This window comes from Lingula anatina, chromosome 2 (assembly GCF_051362555.1).
Source record: "Lingula anatina isolate TDL-2025a chromosome 2, LinAna3.0, whole genome shotgun sequence".
Lineage (NCBI taxonomy): Eukaryota > Metazoa > Brachiopoda > Lingulata > Lingulida > Lingulidae > Lingula > Lingula anatina.
In genome coordinates this window covers 25,543,372-25,559,311 of record NC_141768.1, presented here as the reverse complement: position 1 = coordinate 25,559,311, position 15,940 = coordinate 25,543,372, and the positions used below count along the sequence as shown (strand labels likewise).

Genomic DNA, 15,940 nt, shown 5'->3' with positions numbered 1-15,940 from the left:
CTGTCAGATTGTTAACATTGATATCACAAGACCTATTTTAATCACGGATAACCTTTTCTCATTTTAGAGTGTGGAACCACTGCAACGTCTGGAAAATGGGGAAGCACCAAGACCAAGAAAGGCGCCAGTCTTGGATTTGCTCAGTTTGGTGCTCTACTCAGTAAGCGTTTCCACCATGCCAGGCGTGACATCCGAGGCTATATCACCATCCTGGTCTTGCCCTGCATCTTTGTTGCCATGGCGATGGGATTCTCCCTGATACGACCAAGAAATGTGGATCACCCAGACCTGACTCTGGCTCCATCCCTGTACCTGCCCAATAATGTCTTCTTCAAGTATGTGATCTTTATTTTTTTTTTTAAGTTAATCATAAAATTAAAGTATAAACAATATGGAGTAAATGGGTTTTACCTAAACATGCAGATCTGTTCTAAAAAATATGTATATGAATGGAAATAATCTAGTGTGCACAATTAACAATATTTGATATACTTCTACATGTCAACTTAATTTATTTGCCTATTGATTTTTTTAAATCTAAAATAAATATTTTCGCTTTTGTAAATCTAGGAATGAAGCCCCAGGAGATTCTATGACGAGGAGTTTTGTAGAACAGTTGAGTTCAACTCCAGGAATTGGAACGAGGTGTATGGCAGATGGTGGAATAGGGTAGGTTATCTCTGTTTAAGTATCTGAAACATGTGTGTGTGGCTTGTGAGTCTTGAACCATTTGGAGAGATTATTTTAAGTATTGTATATTTTGATTTATTTTTCAGTTAAATAAAGAATAAACTAAAAGAGATCATCTTTTGTATGTGAGTGTCCATTAAGAAATTAAATTTTTTAGTGTTTTTAATTGATCGTTATTATTACTACTACATAAAATTTTGTAAATTTCTATTTTCATTTAGAGCTATTATTAACTTAATATATGCTAAAAAGGTTCATTAATTTTTTAATTTTTTTTTTCATATTCCAGACCAGGATTCCCATGTATGTCAGTGTCCAGTGAGATAAAGGGAAGCAGTACAGGGAATGGGCTACCTAACTGTACCTGCCCCACCACTGGAGACTACACCAGCAAGCGTCAATGCAACTATGACAACTATGTTGAACCTCAGCACTGGGAAACCAACACCACAGAGACAGTGTGGAACCTAAAGGACCGTGACGTGGCCAACTGGATCCTCAATACGCATGAGATGTTTGTGGAAAAGAGGTAAGACAGTTCTCCCTATTTGTTACTTTATTACTGTAGCCATGAATTTCAGTGTCATTTAGAGATGAGATTCAGAGGTGCATGCCAAGTTGTTATAAATTCAGTTAAATTGGTTGGACAGTGTCTTGTGTGTTGCATCTGCTTGCCAGAAGCACATAAGTTCAGCATTGTTATAGTAATAATACTCTCAGCAGCAGTGTGGATAAGTGAAGTACTCACATTATGTCAACAATGCATTACTCCACATGGAGTTTTCTTTCCAAAATAATAACGTATAATTTTATTGCGCTTATCTAAATATATATGTATAAATTGTCACTCGGTTGTTAATGAAGTGAAATAAAGTTGTGTTGAATAGACCAAATGAAGTAAACATACTTACGTATATCAGGGTTCAGAGTTGTCTACATTTGACTTTCTAGATATGGAGGCTGGAGTTTTGACAGTACCAAAGCCAAGGTTTGGTTTAACAACAAGGGCCACCATGCCCTCCCATCCTTTGTCAATGCCATGAGCAACCTCATCCTCAGGGCAAACATCAATGAAACAGTGCGAGGAGACCAGGCTGATTATGGTTAGTAGAGAAATATATTGAAATAAAAGTCAAATGAGTATGGGGATATAACTGTGTGAAAAATTGAAAATAACTTGTTTTAAAGACGTTAATGTACACCTTGTCCCAAGTGTGTTTTAATCTTCACTTTTTGTCAGATAGTGATTGTCAATTGGGTTTTTCTGTGGCCAAAAGTCTATACGTACAATTGCATGTGTGTATAGCTCACCCTGGGTTTCCCAGTCTGAAACCTAACTTCTGTTGTCAGCACCCCATGCACTTTCCAGTTAGTGGTGCTGGAGGAAGTGACATCAGGGTGAATGTATAGATATATTGTATTTGGAGATCATCCTAATAGTGTGATATGTTTTCCAGGAATTACTGTACACAACCATCCTCTGGCCCTGTCTGCACAGCAACTTAGTCAGGAGACACTGTAAGATTTATTTATTTATTTATTTATTTATTTATTTATTTTGGAACCAATGAAAAGAAATGCTACCAAATAAACACATTATGTTTTTTTTTTTCTGGATTATAACTTTTAAGCTTTCTTTAAAGATATATTTAGAAATACATTCAGTGATTTACCTGATATCTGCAAGGCATGAATTTTGAATTTATTTCTCAATATGTACACTGTACAAACAATAACTGTAAAATAACTTGCCTTGCAAGATAAACTTTCAGATAGAGATTCATGCACTACGTAGTCAGGTTAATATTTTACATTGAAAAACCACTGACCCCTTCCCAAATGTCATTCCAGGACCCAAAAGGCTGCCGACACTGGCATAGCTGTCACCATATTGTGTGCATACAGCTTTATCCCTGCTGCCTTTGTCATCTACCTGATCACGGAGAGACTGAGGAAAGAGAAGCGTCTGCAGTTTGTCAATGGCGTAGGGCCTGGGCTGTACTGGTTTGCTGCCCTGGTCTGGGACTTAGTAAGTGGAGCCAAAAAAAAAACAACTTGTTTAAAATTTCATTGATCTTAGTTTTAAAATTTCATTGACTTACTTAGTTTTTTTAATGAAATTTTGTTCCCGGTGTTACTTATTTTTCCTTAGTCATGTGAATATCTTGTAAATTGACATGGCTCAGCAGAAACAATCTTAGAAAAAAAATAAGATTTTATTTGGAATTTATTAAAAAGTGTCCAGTGTCCATTCATATATTTATAATAAAAATCTGACATATGGAAATAACATATTAATGTTTAAAAACTTGAATACATATAATTGAATGCATATATATATAGAGAGAGAGACTATTGTAATAAGCATCACAATTTCCAATGTACAACCTAATGTTGATTTATTTATTGTTATTTTAGCTCCAGTACCTGATACCAGTGGGGCTTGGCGTAGGCATCATTGCCATATTCCAAATAGACATCTACACAGCCAGACTGAACTTACCAGCAGTGGCCTTGTTGCTGTTCATGTATGGGTGAGTGGAACATTTTATTTTAAAATAATTTTTAATAATTAAATTTATCAAAGAGTTTCTCCTAGTTGTGGTGACAGTGGTTCAACAAGGGATCTTATAATCCATGTATTTATTTTATTGAGATAGGACACAGACTTGGACACAAAAGTTGGCAGAACTCGCCCAAATATTTTTAACACTACATAATGTATCAATAGGTCATTCTTATTTAAGTGTATTCATTTTCATGTGGTATGGGTTGATCATATGGCTTTGGTCAGTTTTAGTGAGGGAATTAAATTTAAACAGAGAAAAATAAGGAGTGTGGAATGTTAAGTATGCTATGGTGTCCCCAGTGTATTTATTATTATTATTATTATTATTATTATTATTATTATTATTATTCTAGCTGGGCCTGTATCCCAGGCATGTACATGACAGTGAAGATTTTCAAGGACTCGGCTACAGCATACATGGTCCTATTCCTGACCAATATGGGCATAGGAATCCTGACCACTCTCAGCATCTTCCTGCTCTCAAGTCTCTTCTGGATCGAGGTAATCAACTGTTTGATTCAATATTTTTTCTTTCTTTCTCCCTCTCTCTCTCTTTTTTGTAATTGTAGAGTTTTAGGATACACGAAGAAACTGATGTGCCTCACATACCTTGTGTCAGGAGTGTTTGTTGCACGGTTTGAGACATTAACTTTAGGAGTTATTTCATTGTTTCTTTAACCAGTGTCAAATGTCCACAGTTTTGTTTAAAAACTAGACTCACCAGATGATAAGAGTGTGAATTGAATGTTCTTTTCCAAGAAAACAGAGTTTAAGCATTAACTTGATACTCCCATACCAACAAGAATGAGGTAAACAGTCTCTATATATTTTATCTTTGAAGGGTAAAAGACATGCTTAAATAAAGACTTAAAGATTTAAATATTTATGTTGATTTCAGATTCTCCAAGACGTCATGGTCATTCTGGACAAAGTGTTCCTGATCTTCCCCCAGTACTGTCTGGGAGGTGGACTGGTCAAGCTGACCAGGAACCAGCTTCAGGCCAATGTGTTCAGCATCTTTGGCCAGGACACTTACGTGAACCCATTCTCCTACGAAATGCTGGCCTGGCACTTTGTGGCTCTGGCAATAGAGGGCAGTGTGTTCTTCATCATCACTTTGCTCATAGAGTACAAGTGCTGTGGATCTTGTTGGTTAGCAGTTTTTACTTATCTGTTAGGCAGATAAAAGATTACACAGTTATTTTTCATATATGTAACAAGTGAAAAGATTTTTAGTTTTGAAAATTACTTTAAAACTTATTTAAGAGAACTTCTGTTTTAGAAGACTTTATAAGTTGACTAATTTCTTCTAAAGACAGCATTTAAGTATGAATGTGTTTTATAATTGCATATATGTAAGAAAGTGAGGTAAATAATTATTGGACACATACATTATATTGATGTATACAAAGGAACTCTGTTCGACCAATACTTATGCATTCCTGAAATACAGGTATATTTTTTTATTTAAGAATAGAGATCTTTGATGACACATTTTGTTGAATTTTTTCTCCAGTATCAGACAGAAGAAGCCTGCACCGGCTGACTACAAGGAAGACGATGATGTGGGAAGAGAGAGACAGAGGGTGATTTCTGGACAAACTGAGTCTGATTTACTGGTGTCTAGTGGATTGTCCAAGGTTGGTTGGCCACTTTATTTGCTAACTGAATTACTAGGCATAACTCCGTAGAATATAAAATATTTCTCAAGGCATAAGTACTACTGAGTAGTATAAGTATTTCTTTGCTGCATTTGTAAAAGAAAAGAAAAGAGAAAATCATTGGATAAATTTCAAGATACTGTTAAAAGTATGTTGCAAAGTCATGTAGGTATTGTTAATAAAAAGTAGACACATAAGCGATCTTGGATATTAGCAAATGTATAGAATTAAGCAAATTGTAGATAAATGCAGTTCAGATTTGTAGTTTATAGTGTAGTTAGTAAAATATAACTAGATAACTATAAATGGTGTATTTGACAACACTATGGCTTTAAAAATCTCAAACAGCTGTATCATGTTTTGTTGCTTCCACTCTGAATGTTTCCTTTCTTTCCTTCAGGTTTACGGCAACTGTATGAGACGTTCAGTGATGGCAGTGGACAATGTCACATTTGGTATCCCAAGAGGAGAGGTCAGTAAGAGCTTACAGGGACAATGGCCCCATTACATTACATTTCATTACATTACAACATATAAGATGTGTATTACCCAATTCCTTATCGTATGCTTTATTTCTTCCCCCCACTTCCACCAAAGATAAAAAAAGATTGGAAGCTACAATATGGAGTCCAAGTACTATGTTCTCATACATAATAGCGTCTTAGCTATAAATATATATATATATATATATCTTTTTTCTGCAGTGTTTTGGTTTACTTGGAGTGAATGGAGCTGGGAAGACAACAACCTTCAAGATGCTGACTGGAGACACAAAGAGATCATCTGGATTTGCACTGCTGAATGGCAAGAAGTAAGGAAATCAATATTATGCTAAATCATAGGAGCAAATACCATACCCAATCTTTTTAAAATGCTTAAAATGGCATGAATGAATTTAACATTGAAATTGATGCAGACATATGTCGCTTATGCCTATAAATGACTCTTTGAATTTTATGAAGAATAAAGTCTGTGTGTTGATTATTGTTTTATAAATACATGTATGTCTTTAAGGGAAGAGGGCAGTGTGTGATGGTTGTAAGTTCCTTGAAAAAAATGTATCTCTTTATGCTGTGAGCTGCACAGTTTGTATTCTCCCCCCTTTCAAGTTGCGAGTAAATTAATTTGTCATCTTTTCACTGTATAGAATCTGCTTGTTCCATTCTAGCATTACCAGTGACATGGACAACATGGCCCAGAATGTGGGCTACTGTCCACAAGTGGACGCCCTGGACGACTACCTGACCGGCCGAGAGCTCCTCACTGTGTATGCTAAGATCAAGGGAATACCAGGCAGTGAAATCAAGGCTGTAAGTTTATAGCAACACAATTGATGATCTAACAACCTCTTTTAATTACCAATAATTTTGTTACTAATATCAAATGCTAAGACTCATTAAATGATGATATAAAGGTAATTATATATAAGTCTCAGTCATTTTCTTTCTTTAGTTTCATTAAACAATCACAGATGAAAATACAGAGATGTGCACCACAACTCTCAACCATGCATGCAAACATGCACACACACACATGCATGCATGCACATGCATGCACATGCACACACACACACACACACACACACACTTCTCACATTTGAGATATTAAATCCATTAGTAATTTATCATTTTTAGAAGCTTCAAATTAAATGATCATATTCATATAAGAGCATTAAATACCTGATTTACTGAATCTCATTGCTCAGGTTGTGGACACAGCCCTGACAAAGCTCCAGCTCCAACTTTATGCAGACAAAGCTGTGAAGACCTACAGTGGCGGCACCAAGAGGAAGCTGTCCACAGCAGTGGCACTGCTTGGAGAGCCAGACATTGTCTTCATGGATGAGCCAACCACTGGAATGGATCCTGTGACAAGGAGACTGGTCTGGAACACCATACGCAGGGTACGTATCAACTCAAGCCTCAGTCTGAGCTAAATGTACTAAAACCAGATACTGAAACCAGATATGGAATGGCAGCTCAGGCCTCAGTCTGAACTAAATGTACTAAAACCAGATATAGAATGGCAGCTCAGGCCTTTGTCAGAACTGATTGTACCTAAACCAGATACTAAAGCCAGAACAAGAAACAAAATGGCACATATGTCAATGAGTATATCATACACAAAGACCATCAAATTATTTAAAAGTTCCTTCAAAATCATTTAATGGGTTTATGGTTAATATGCAACATCTCCTGATACCTGTAACATTTATCTCCCTTTTTAGGTTGTGAAGGAGGATCGCTCAGTTTTGCTAACATCCCACAGTATGGCGGAGTGTGACACTCTGTGTACTCGTTTGGCCATCATGGTCAATGGACAGTTTAAGTGTCTGGGCAGTCCTCAACATCTGAAAAGTAAATATGGCACTGGATACATCATGAAGGTCCGCGTGGCTTACCAGGATAATGGTCTTCCCGACCTTGGCTCTGTCATTGACTTTGTTCAGGGAACTTTCCCAGGAGTGGCACTCAAGGTAAAGTGGTCATCTGTTGCTTAAGAGTTTGTAGTAGTCTAAGATATTTTTGGTGAAAAGAAAGACTTTCCAGGGAAGTGTCCTGGTTGTTGTAGAAGGCTGCAATTGTATTGGCATATAAAAGAGATGCTGATCGGTTTAATTTTAAAAGACAGCCTGGTAATTCGATACATGTAGACCATCTTATGTGACCACTTTTTTTTTTGTTAAATTTTCTGTAAGCTATTCAGGCAAAAAGCCTGTGATAAGTATTCCCTTACTGTGTGTTAAGGAGACAGGATGCAGTTAACATGTAAAGTAAGTCATACATGAGGAGGTATCTTTTAAAAAATAATTTTTCAATTTGTCTGTCTTAAAGGGCCAACATGGTAACTTGCTGGAGTTCCACATTCCATCTGAGGTTGCCAAACTGTCGTTCATCTTTGGAATTATTGAGAGTGAGAGGGAGAGACTGTGGATAGAAGATTACTCTCTTTCACAGACAACATTGGACCAGGTAAAGATAACCAAAAGCCATTTATTTTTAGTGAAATGGGTTGCTTCTGGATGCTTATATTATTTTGTGAATTAAAATATCTACATGGTTTTGCGAAGAAAGTGTTTGTACACTGTTATAATTTTTAGATTATCTCCATGCACTTGGTGCTTGTAAACAATCTTACTTGCCCTGTATTTCCAGGTGTTTATCGGATTTGCCGAGCAGCAGACAGATGGAGTGATCATCGAGGAAGTTGGTGATGAGGAAAATTTGAAGTCCCACATTTACGCAGCCCCGAGAGGCAACCAATCATTTGATAACAAGGCATACGAAGTAGGATTCTACCCTCAGCATGGCGGCAAGGGTGCTTCTCGTTATGGGCAGAATATTCTGCATTCCAGTGAAGGGCAGGTTCCACTTCCACTGGCAGAAGATAAGGAAATGCCAGACAATGCTTACAGCACAAGGTTGTAATAAAACCAAGGGTCATTCTTTGGACTTAGGACTTGCATAGAGGTTACTGAAAACACCTTTAGTGTCAGAAAGTGATTTATGCTCTATGTTTCTATCATAATTTTAATTGAGGACGAATGGTCCAATAGGACTCAATGAATGTGAAATATTAATATGAAGAGATTCATGGGAATGGTTTTTTAAAAAAAATATCATCTTAATGATTGCATTTTAATAGGACTCTTAACAGAAAAGGACTTTAAACATAAAACAATACATGAATTTTCAAGTTGTTATATCCTTGACTTTTACTGGTGATAAGCGAAGCCAAAAGATTGTTTGAATTTTGTAATGTATTGGAACCTAGTGGAGCAATGCCACTGGATTGTATAATAGCACATTCTGAGATTATTGAAATCCACAGTCAATATTTTTATATAATTTGTATTTATTATTAAGGAGATATATATATATTTAAAAAGGACAATTTTTTAGGATTTGTAATTTTCCATTACCTTTGTAGAGCATTGAATAATATGTACATTCCCTTCAAGTAAAACCTGTCAAAATGGTTAATATTGCCAATTTTAAAATAACACATGTATTTTCTATATTTCATTTGTTACCTAGTACTATGAAAGAATAACAAGCTAGAATAAGATTAGAGAAGATGTATAGGGTAATGAGTTACAAATGCTTCTTTTATTTCACACTAAAATTGAAACAACTTTTTTTCTAGTTACTCTACACTCACACATACAAATAGAAAAAAAAACAAAAGAAAAAAGATTTACTATTGTAATGACTTCCAGTACAAATTAGACGACTTCCTTCCAAGTATATTCTATATAATTTATCTTGATAACATAGATATTGTAGATGATATTTAATTAATGTTTAGTTGCTGTGTGTGATATTTTCACAGATTTTACCAATTTGTCTTTTGCAACTGATCAATGCAATTTGGCGTGATATACCTGACAGTTGGGTAAAATGCCTTTGACATATTTTCTCTCCTTGAGGATTATATTCCTAGTCTTCTTTGAGCTTTTAGTTAACTTTAAGCTGGTCAGTGTTTACTCAAGAGGAGCATGTGCCATCTGAAGAGATGTTGGTTATGAATTTGACTGCTAGTTGAACTTTGAGTCAGTGTACTTAAATCTTAAATGCTGGAGGAAAAGGACATGCCATTTGTTATCAACACAACAATGCAATTTTAAAATGAATAAAATTATATGCCCCACATCATTGTTATTTATTTATTTATTTATTTATTTATTTATTTATTTATTTACTTACTTATTGAAGTAGCAGTAAATGGACCTGCAGTGTAGGCATTTAAATTGTTTTTCCAATACCACTCAATGAAGTAATAATTAACACATAAAAAGAAGCAAAGTAATAGATAAATATATCAGTATAAATATCAGTATTCTTCAGAAATTTTGAAACATGACGTTAAACATTTCGACAACAAAATCTAAGTACTGTGAACATTTGTCTCCAAAAAAGTCAAAATGCGACAGGGATATTTAGGTTGAAAATTGCTTTTAAACAGTTTAATCTTTATTTACTATCTTGTAAGAATGATTTTGTGTGAATGAGTACATTAGTTTTATAACATAAATACACTCCTTTGCTTCTGAGGTGGCCCCTTTTAATTTTCTATCCCTTAAAATAATGATGTGATGAGAAACGGCCTATATCACGTCCATCGCTAGGGGATAAAAAGCGTCACGGCAAGCCATGATAAGTGCCTGTCTCATTTCATTATATCCATGCTAAATGTGAACCACCGTGCACGTGGTAATATTGAGAAAACATTGCTGGAATCGGTGCACGAAGGTGCTGATTTATTTAAATGTTCTTCCCTCTTTGAGGACCATGCGGCACTTATAAATATTGTATTGCATATTGCATTTTTTAAGGTCTCTTATTGTGTACAGACTTATCGCGTCTGTTTTAATATTAATATTTGCATTGGGGGACGACATGTATTTGGATGAGGCAGCGGCCAGGAGATCAATTAAAATTGTTAAATGATGACTTTACAGACGCACCTTCCCCTTGCAATTCTGCTCTTTAAACATTATAATCAGTGCGAAACTTCATTTCAGCGCGTTCCGTGGTTCTGCTTAAGCCGAGAGGAAATAAATTAAACGGCTATATCAAAGTTAAAATTATCTTTTAATGAAATAAACACCATTGGAAATAGATTCAAAATTACATTTTATTGATCAGATTGGATTAGACGCTCATAGTTTCCAGCATAACTGGAAATCTCCTGTCCCAATTATAGAAATACCTCATTATCTAAACAGACGTGATGACAGAATCTGGTTGGTACTCGGATAAAAAGAAAATGTCACACCTCAGGGCTGGGCACTAAGAACTGTCCGACTGTCCGGGACAGGTAGAAGCTTAGTTCAGACAGGTGAAATTACAAGGTGAGTTGTAGGAAATGGCGTTTTGATGAAAAAATACACATTTTTTCTCTTCTGGTGTATTATATCTAAAAGTACTATAAAAATAATGAACCCTATAATGCTATATTTTGAGTGGCGTTTTGGCACATCTCTTATTCTGAAGTTACAATTACGTTTTTCTTTGGCCTTTATGAATTGTCTTAAGCGTGGAACAGTGACCTGGTCCAGAACTAGAATATCTAACAGAAAAAATTAAAATACGTATCTGCCTTTCTGACCTGAGATATTGTAGATGGCAAGTTAGCCTCAAACTAAGCTTTGCCGTACGAAATCAAATTCTTTTCTGTGGCAAAATGAAAAAAAATGCTAATCTGGTGAACTCGTCAATTACTAGCACTGTTTGCATGAACGTCGGCAGCTTACAAGCATGTACCTCGGATTCTTGGTACATTCCCCTCTCTTCGACCATGAATCGCAGAAAACGTTCCTGTCAACGCATGGAGCTAGAGTAAGTGAAAATAACATAAATTAAAATTAACAAGTACTTAGATTCCCGAGTTGGATTTTCGAATAAGCTTAAGAAATCAAGTTTGATAATTAACTGCAATAAGACAAAAGATTATTTTGAAGTGACATGGCTATGAATAATAGAGAAAAATATAAAAAAATTACACCATTTTGGTATACCATTATAACAAAAATTCATTTGTGATAGTACCTGACGGAGTTCTCGAGGCGCATTTATTGCACGACTTCGGACAATAAGGAGTCATATACCGAGGGTTACGGGTGCACTCGCCGCGCGCTGCCCACGTAGCGCAATAATTGTTGTAGTCCATACAACTGGTACTGCCTGTAAAAGAAGAAAGATATATAATTATAAAAACGTTGATTTCTTTTAGGCATAACACGGAGAGTCAACTACAAGTTTAGGGGGCTTTTAAAACTTTTTTAGATTAAAAGTTCTTATTTAGTGATTTTTTTCCACACTTGGTTTTGCTGAAATACAAAAATATGGTTTTCGTCAATTTTCTTGATCTACTTAGTTCAAACTCCCCAAAATAAATAAAGTTCTTTATCAAACAAGAAACTATATACCAAAGAAAAGGGTAAACTCTAAATGAATAATTCGCCACGCCAGTGCAGAGAAAAAACTGTTTTCTAAAAATAGGGGTAAGAATATATATAAAAAATCCTACCTCCTCCGCCACTGCACAATCGACAAGACTGTCTACAGTTCAGCTGCATATATCTGGGGTTACGCTGGCACTCGCCTCTTCTCGCCCAACCTGCGCAGTTGCTGTTGTAATCTCGACAGTTGTCTGCAATAGAAAAAAAGTTACACTGCAGTTCATATTCATAGCAATAAAGGGTGAATCACATATTTCTTGCTGCAAAGATAAACTAGTCTGCGTCAGTGATTTAAAAACAAGAAGTAAGAAGTCGTTCAATACTCAATACGAAATATGAAATGCAGGTGCATTAAACTCACTGTTTCCACCCCCGGTTCCGCCTCCAGTTCCACCCCCGGTACCTCCCCCAGTACCGCCTCCAGTCCCGCCTCCGGTTCCACCCCCGGTACCGCCCCCGGTACCACCCCCAGTACCACCTCCAGTCCCGCCCCCAGTGCCCCCTCCGGTACCGCAGGGTTGCACGGGGATGCCCCTTCTAGTTCCTGGACACATACAACGGCAACTCTTGTCCACGAAGCCCGGGGAGGGGCATCTGGGTTTGTTGGTGCAGCGACCTGAGATTTAAAAAATCAGACTCGAGTGAATAGTGTTTCTTACATGTTGAGCAGTGTGTGCTGGTTTTGAATTGTCCAAAAATTCACCTTATTACATAATTAATTCAATTTACAATAAACAATGTTTAAAAAAATACCAGTAGTAACAAATGACTTGAGCTCAATGCAAAACGTGTTTATAAAACGATGAAACTCACTATCGCAACTGTACATGGCGTTGGCTAATTTGACATCACCGAAACTGTGTCCAAATCTGTTTCCAATCGTATTCTGCTTTGATCGATCCTTGGTAATAATGGTGGGACGCCCGTTGGTAGAAAAGGCCTGAAAAAATAAATTGTCGTTGTGATTGTTTATTTATGAATTATAATATTGATTGTTTGTTAACAATTCATTTATATATTTATAATGCATAAAACTCATAGAAAACCAAAGAATGAACTCAAAATCCAGAGAAAAGAACGAGAGGAAAAGACAAAAAATACCCTAAAACTTACATATTGACCATAGTGCATGACGCTGTCGTAGTCATACGGAACGCCGTGTGTGTTGGTAACAGACTGTGGATATCTCTCAAAATTATAATAAAGATGTCCCGGAATGTTTCGCCTGACGATGGTGACGTAGTTATCCCTGTCGTATCTCGTCTGCTCGTGGTTGAAGCCTATCGCGTGACCTAATTCGTGGATGACGATTCCTTTCTAAAAGATATAATGAGTAAGAATAAGAAAAGGGGACAACAGAAACCTAAAACGTGCTGAGGGAAAGGAGGGATTTCTTTACATATATATATATTAAACAGCGTCACCTTGTTGACCATGGATTTGCAACAAAAATAGGCGATTGCTTTAGAGCAACACAAAAACCAAAAACTTCTACTCAAGGTAAATTTGGGTAATTTAGACTTTGTAAAGGTGGACAAAGATAAAGAAAATAATGGTAAATGAGATGAAAATGCCATTAAGTGGAAGAATTGGATGAATGCGAGGTTGAAGAACGATTTAACTTACCGATCTGCATCCTCGAGCCAAGCTAACTGGCTGACGGCCTCGACCTAACATCCCAACGAAAGACGAACACCTAGAAATGCAACGACAAAAAATCATCAAATGTCTTCATCTAAGAGCAAAAGGACCCTTTCCTAAGTGTGCAATATGCACAAATCTACATGTAGTTTCGTTAATTATAGAAAGTTTATTCAATCGCAATCCCAAATTCAACATGGTATTTTGGTAAGAAGTGTTTCTTTCTTACCCTCCTCCATTTTGCAGGTGGACGTAATTTCTTTCGTTTCTTCTCGGCCGGAATTGGATACAAGTATAGGTGTTCCATTCGTTGAAGGCCTGCTGTATGACCCTGCGATCTGAGGCAGCTATAAACACAGATCGATAAAGAAGTATTTTCTCATTGTCAGTGTAATGCACGGTATAGGCTACGTTTATTTTTCATGCGACTTTAGAACTGCTGCTGTGCACGTGCATATGTGCGTGATTCCGCCGGCTCGAACGACTTTTGTGTGTATGTGCGAGTTTGTGCACTCGTTCCTTTGTATGTTTACCAAATTTCACGAGTTAATAGCAATAGCAGCTTTCTTTTTATTTAAACTCTACTTACTCATCACCGACGAGATGGTGTACGGGACAATATTATTTGTCCATCGCCGTCTTAAATCTCGTATTCCTTTCCTCTTCTTTCGCCTACGTTCCTCCCCATAATTACCATCCTTATCTGGGGGGCTTTAGATCAAATAGAAAAGCGCTTTTATTAACCAATAAGATATGGTGCTAGTCTTTGTCTATATTTTTAAACTTACACTAATTTTTTATCAGAAAAGGGGAAATGATTCATAAATTATCAAGGTTCTGCGTTTCTTGTCATACTGAATTTTGAAATATCACCATCCGTTTCATAACCGCAACTTTCCTTCTAAAATTTTAAAAGCGAACTATTTAAATTTCTTTTTTTTTTTCATATAACTCCTGATTGGCCTCTAATACTCACCCAAACTCCTCTTCCCTGGCTCTTGCGAGAGCGAGATAGTCCTCTTTAAGCTCTAAAATGTCTAGTTCGCGGAGAACGACGCTGTCATCTTGAAAGAGCTCTAAAGATCTGCCTGGATAGATATGAGAACTAAATGATTATTAAGGGTTTTTTTTCAGATAACAGGCTAAAACCCTGATAGATATATGTGTGTTCTAAGATTTAGAATTCACTGCTAAAAACCACAATTTTAATAAGTTGTTGTCTTAAGAAAAGTATGTACTTATTAGAAAGTACTCGAGATTCTTGAATACACCTTTGTAAATCGTGAAAGTGTTTTTTGTCCGTACAATATTCAAGCCTGTTTTTTTTTCTAACGAATAATTATTAAATTAGCCTACACCAAGTATTTTAAGTTCAAAACCAACAAGTGTATGGCAAGGTAATACATTACGCAATTCTACGTTTCAAGACCTGCAAGCCAAAAAGTTTTACATGTACGCAGGTGCAGGATTATAATGATAATGAAGAGTTATGTTGATATTTACTTTCCCTTGCAGCGCCGTTGATTATTTCATCTATCGTTTCTGCATGCGACACTTCTAATAGCTGAAATATTATGTAATAGTACATTAAAACAAGCGCCTTGGGCAAAATACGAAAAGTTAAAATCGTAATAACTAAACACCACATTACATAGCCTTTTTTTTAACACGTAAGATAGAAAGTAAAAAAAAGTATGCACCAAGGCATTGATACGAAACTAAACATGAGCGGTCACTCACCCAAACTGCACAGACTGCTGCTGCCAGTGCTGCGGTGGCAAACCGCGGCGATAACTGTACGTTTCTCATACTTCTTTAACTTCTGTTACAACTTGCCCGTTTTGGTTTCTCTTTTATACAGCTGGAGGCTACGTGCAATTGCACGGTCCACTTTATCTAAACTTCCCCATTTCCGGGTTATTCGGTTCACGGGTTATTTAGCTTCATCATCGAAGGGCCGTCTGCAAGCTGTGTAGAAATTAAAACAATCTGGTATTTTTACTAAACCAGATTCATGACGTGAATGTTTTTTCACGCAAGTGCCTTAGACCATTGGGATGAACATGCAGTTTTAAAGTCAATTATTCTTATATCGTCCTTGGTCATCAGTTTAGTCATACAGGTAGAACTCAGGTAAGGGGGACATTAACAAATCTCTAGACTGACCCTAACCTTGTATGGCTCGTGGACAATACCTGAGTCATTGTTGTGGTCATTTGAGAACGAGGTCAGCCAGCGGAGTTGAGCAAGTAAAATAATTCTATGTGGGGACTCCTTAGACAAAGTTTTTAAAATCATTGTCTTTTTTATACGAAAGATAAAAGTTCATTGTTTGCGAGACATGGTAATCTGGGCCTCGAATGTCCACAATTGTGGGAGGAAAATTTTATGCAATAGCAATAATATAATAAAACC

At 36.5% G+C, this 15,940-nt stretch overlaps 2 protein-coding genes across 17 annotated transcripts in view; one reads left to right on the top strand and one right to left on the bottom strand.

Annotated features, from left to right (window-relative positions):
- The window catches only part of LOC106181188 (uncharacterized), an 82,465-nt gene extending 72,895 nt beyond the window's left edge, over positions 1-9,570 (top strand). For all 16 annotated transcript variants that reach the window (XM_087006011.1, XM_087006018.1, XM_087006026.1 and 13 more), the window contains 17 exons: positions 68-335; positions 571-669; positions 980-1,219; positions 1,642-1,793; positions 2,148-2,208; positions 2,542-2,719; positions 3,109-3,224; positions 3,613-3,760; positions 4,158-4,411; positions 4,776-4,899; positions 5,321-5,392; positions 5,625-5,731; positions 6,089-6,230; positions 6,626-6,823; positions 7,148-7,396; positions 7,755-7,892; positions 8,076-9,570. In XM_087006011.1, the coding sequence (XP_086862137.1) occupies positions 68-335; positions 571-669; positions 980-1,219; positions 1,642-1,793; positions 2,148-2,208; positions 2,542-2,719; positions 3,109-3,224; positions 3,613-3,760; positions 4,158-4,411; positions 4,776-4,899; positions 5,321-5,392; positions 5,625-5,731; positions 6,089-6,230; positions 6,626-6,823; positions 7,148-7,396; positions 7,755-7,892; positions 8,076-8,348 (2,819 nt within the window). In that variant the 3' untranslated portion in view covers positions 8,349-9,570. The remainder of the gene's footprint in view (positions 1-67; positions 336-570; positions 670-979; positions 1,220-1,641; positions 1,794-2,147; positions 2,209-2,541; positions 2,720-3,108; positions 3,225-3,612; positions 3,761-4,157; positions 4,412-4,775; positions 4,900-5,320; positions 5,393-5,624; positions 5,732-6,088; positions 6,231-6,625; positions 6,824-7,147; positions 7,397-7,754; positions 7,893-8,075) is intronic.
- Positions 9,571-10,539: 969 nt separating this feature from the next.
- LOC106181190 (uncharacterized) lies at positions 10,540-15,599 on the bottom strand. The gene is made up of 12 exons (XM_087006030.1): positions 15,266-15,599; positions 15,029-15,089; positions 14,502-14,613; positions 14,115-14,236; positions 13,755-13,872; positions 13,511-13,580; positions 12,998-13,201; positions 12,698-12,824; positions 12,246-12,500; positions 11,953-12,075; positions 11,472-11,606; positions 10,540-11,256 (listed from the first exon to the last, which is right to left on the bottom strand). The coding sequence occupies exons 1-12, from the start codon at positions 15,332-15,334 to the stop codon at positions 11,144-11,146; spliced, it is 1,509 nt and encodes a 502-aa protein (XP_086862156.1). The 5' UTR covers positions 15,335-15,599; the 3' UTR covers positions 10,540-11,143.
- Positions 15,600-15,940: the final 341 nt, after the last annotated feature.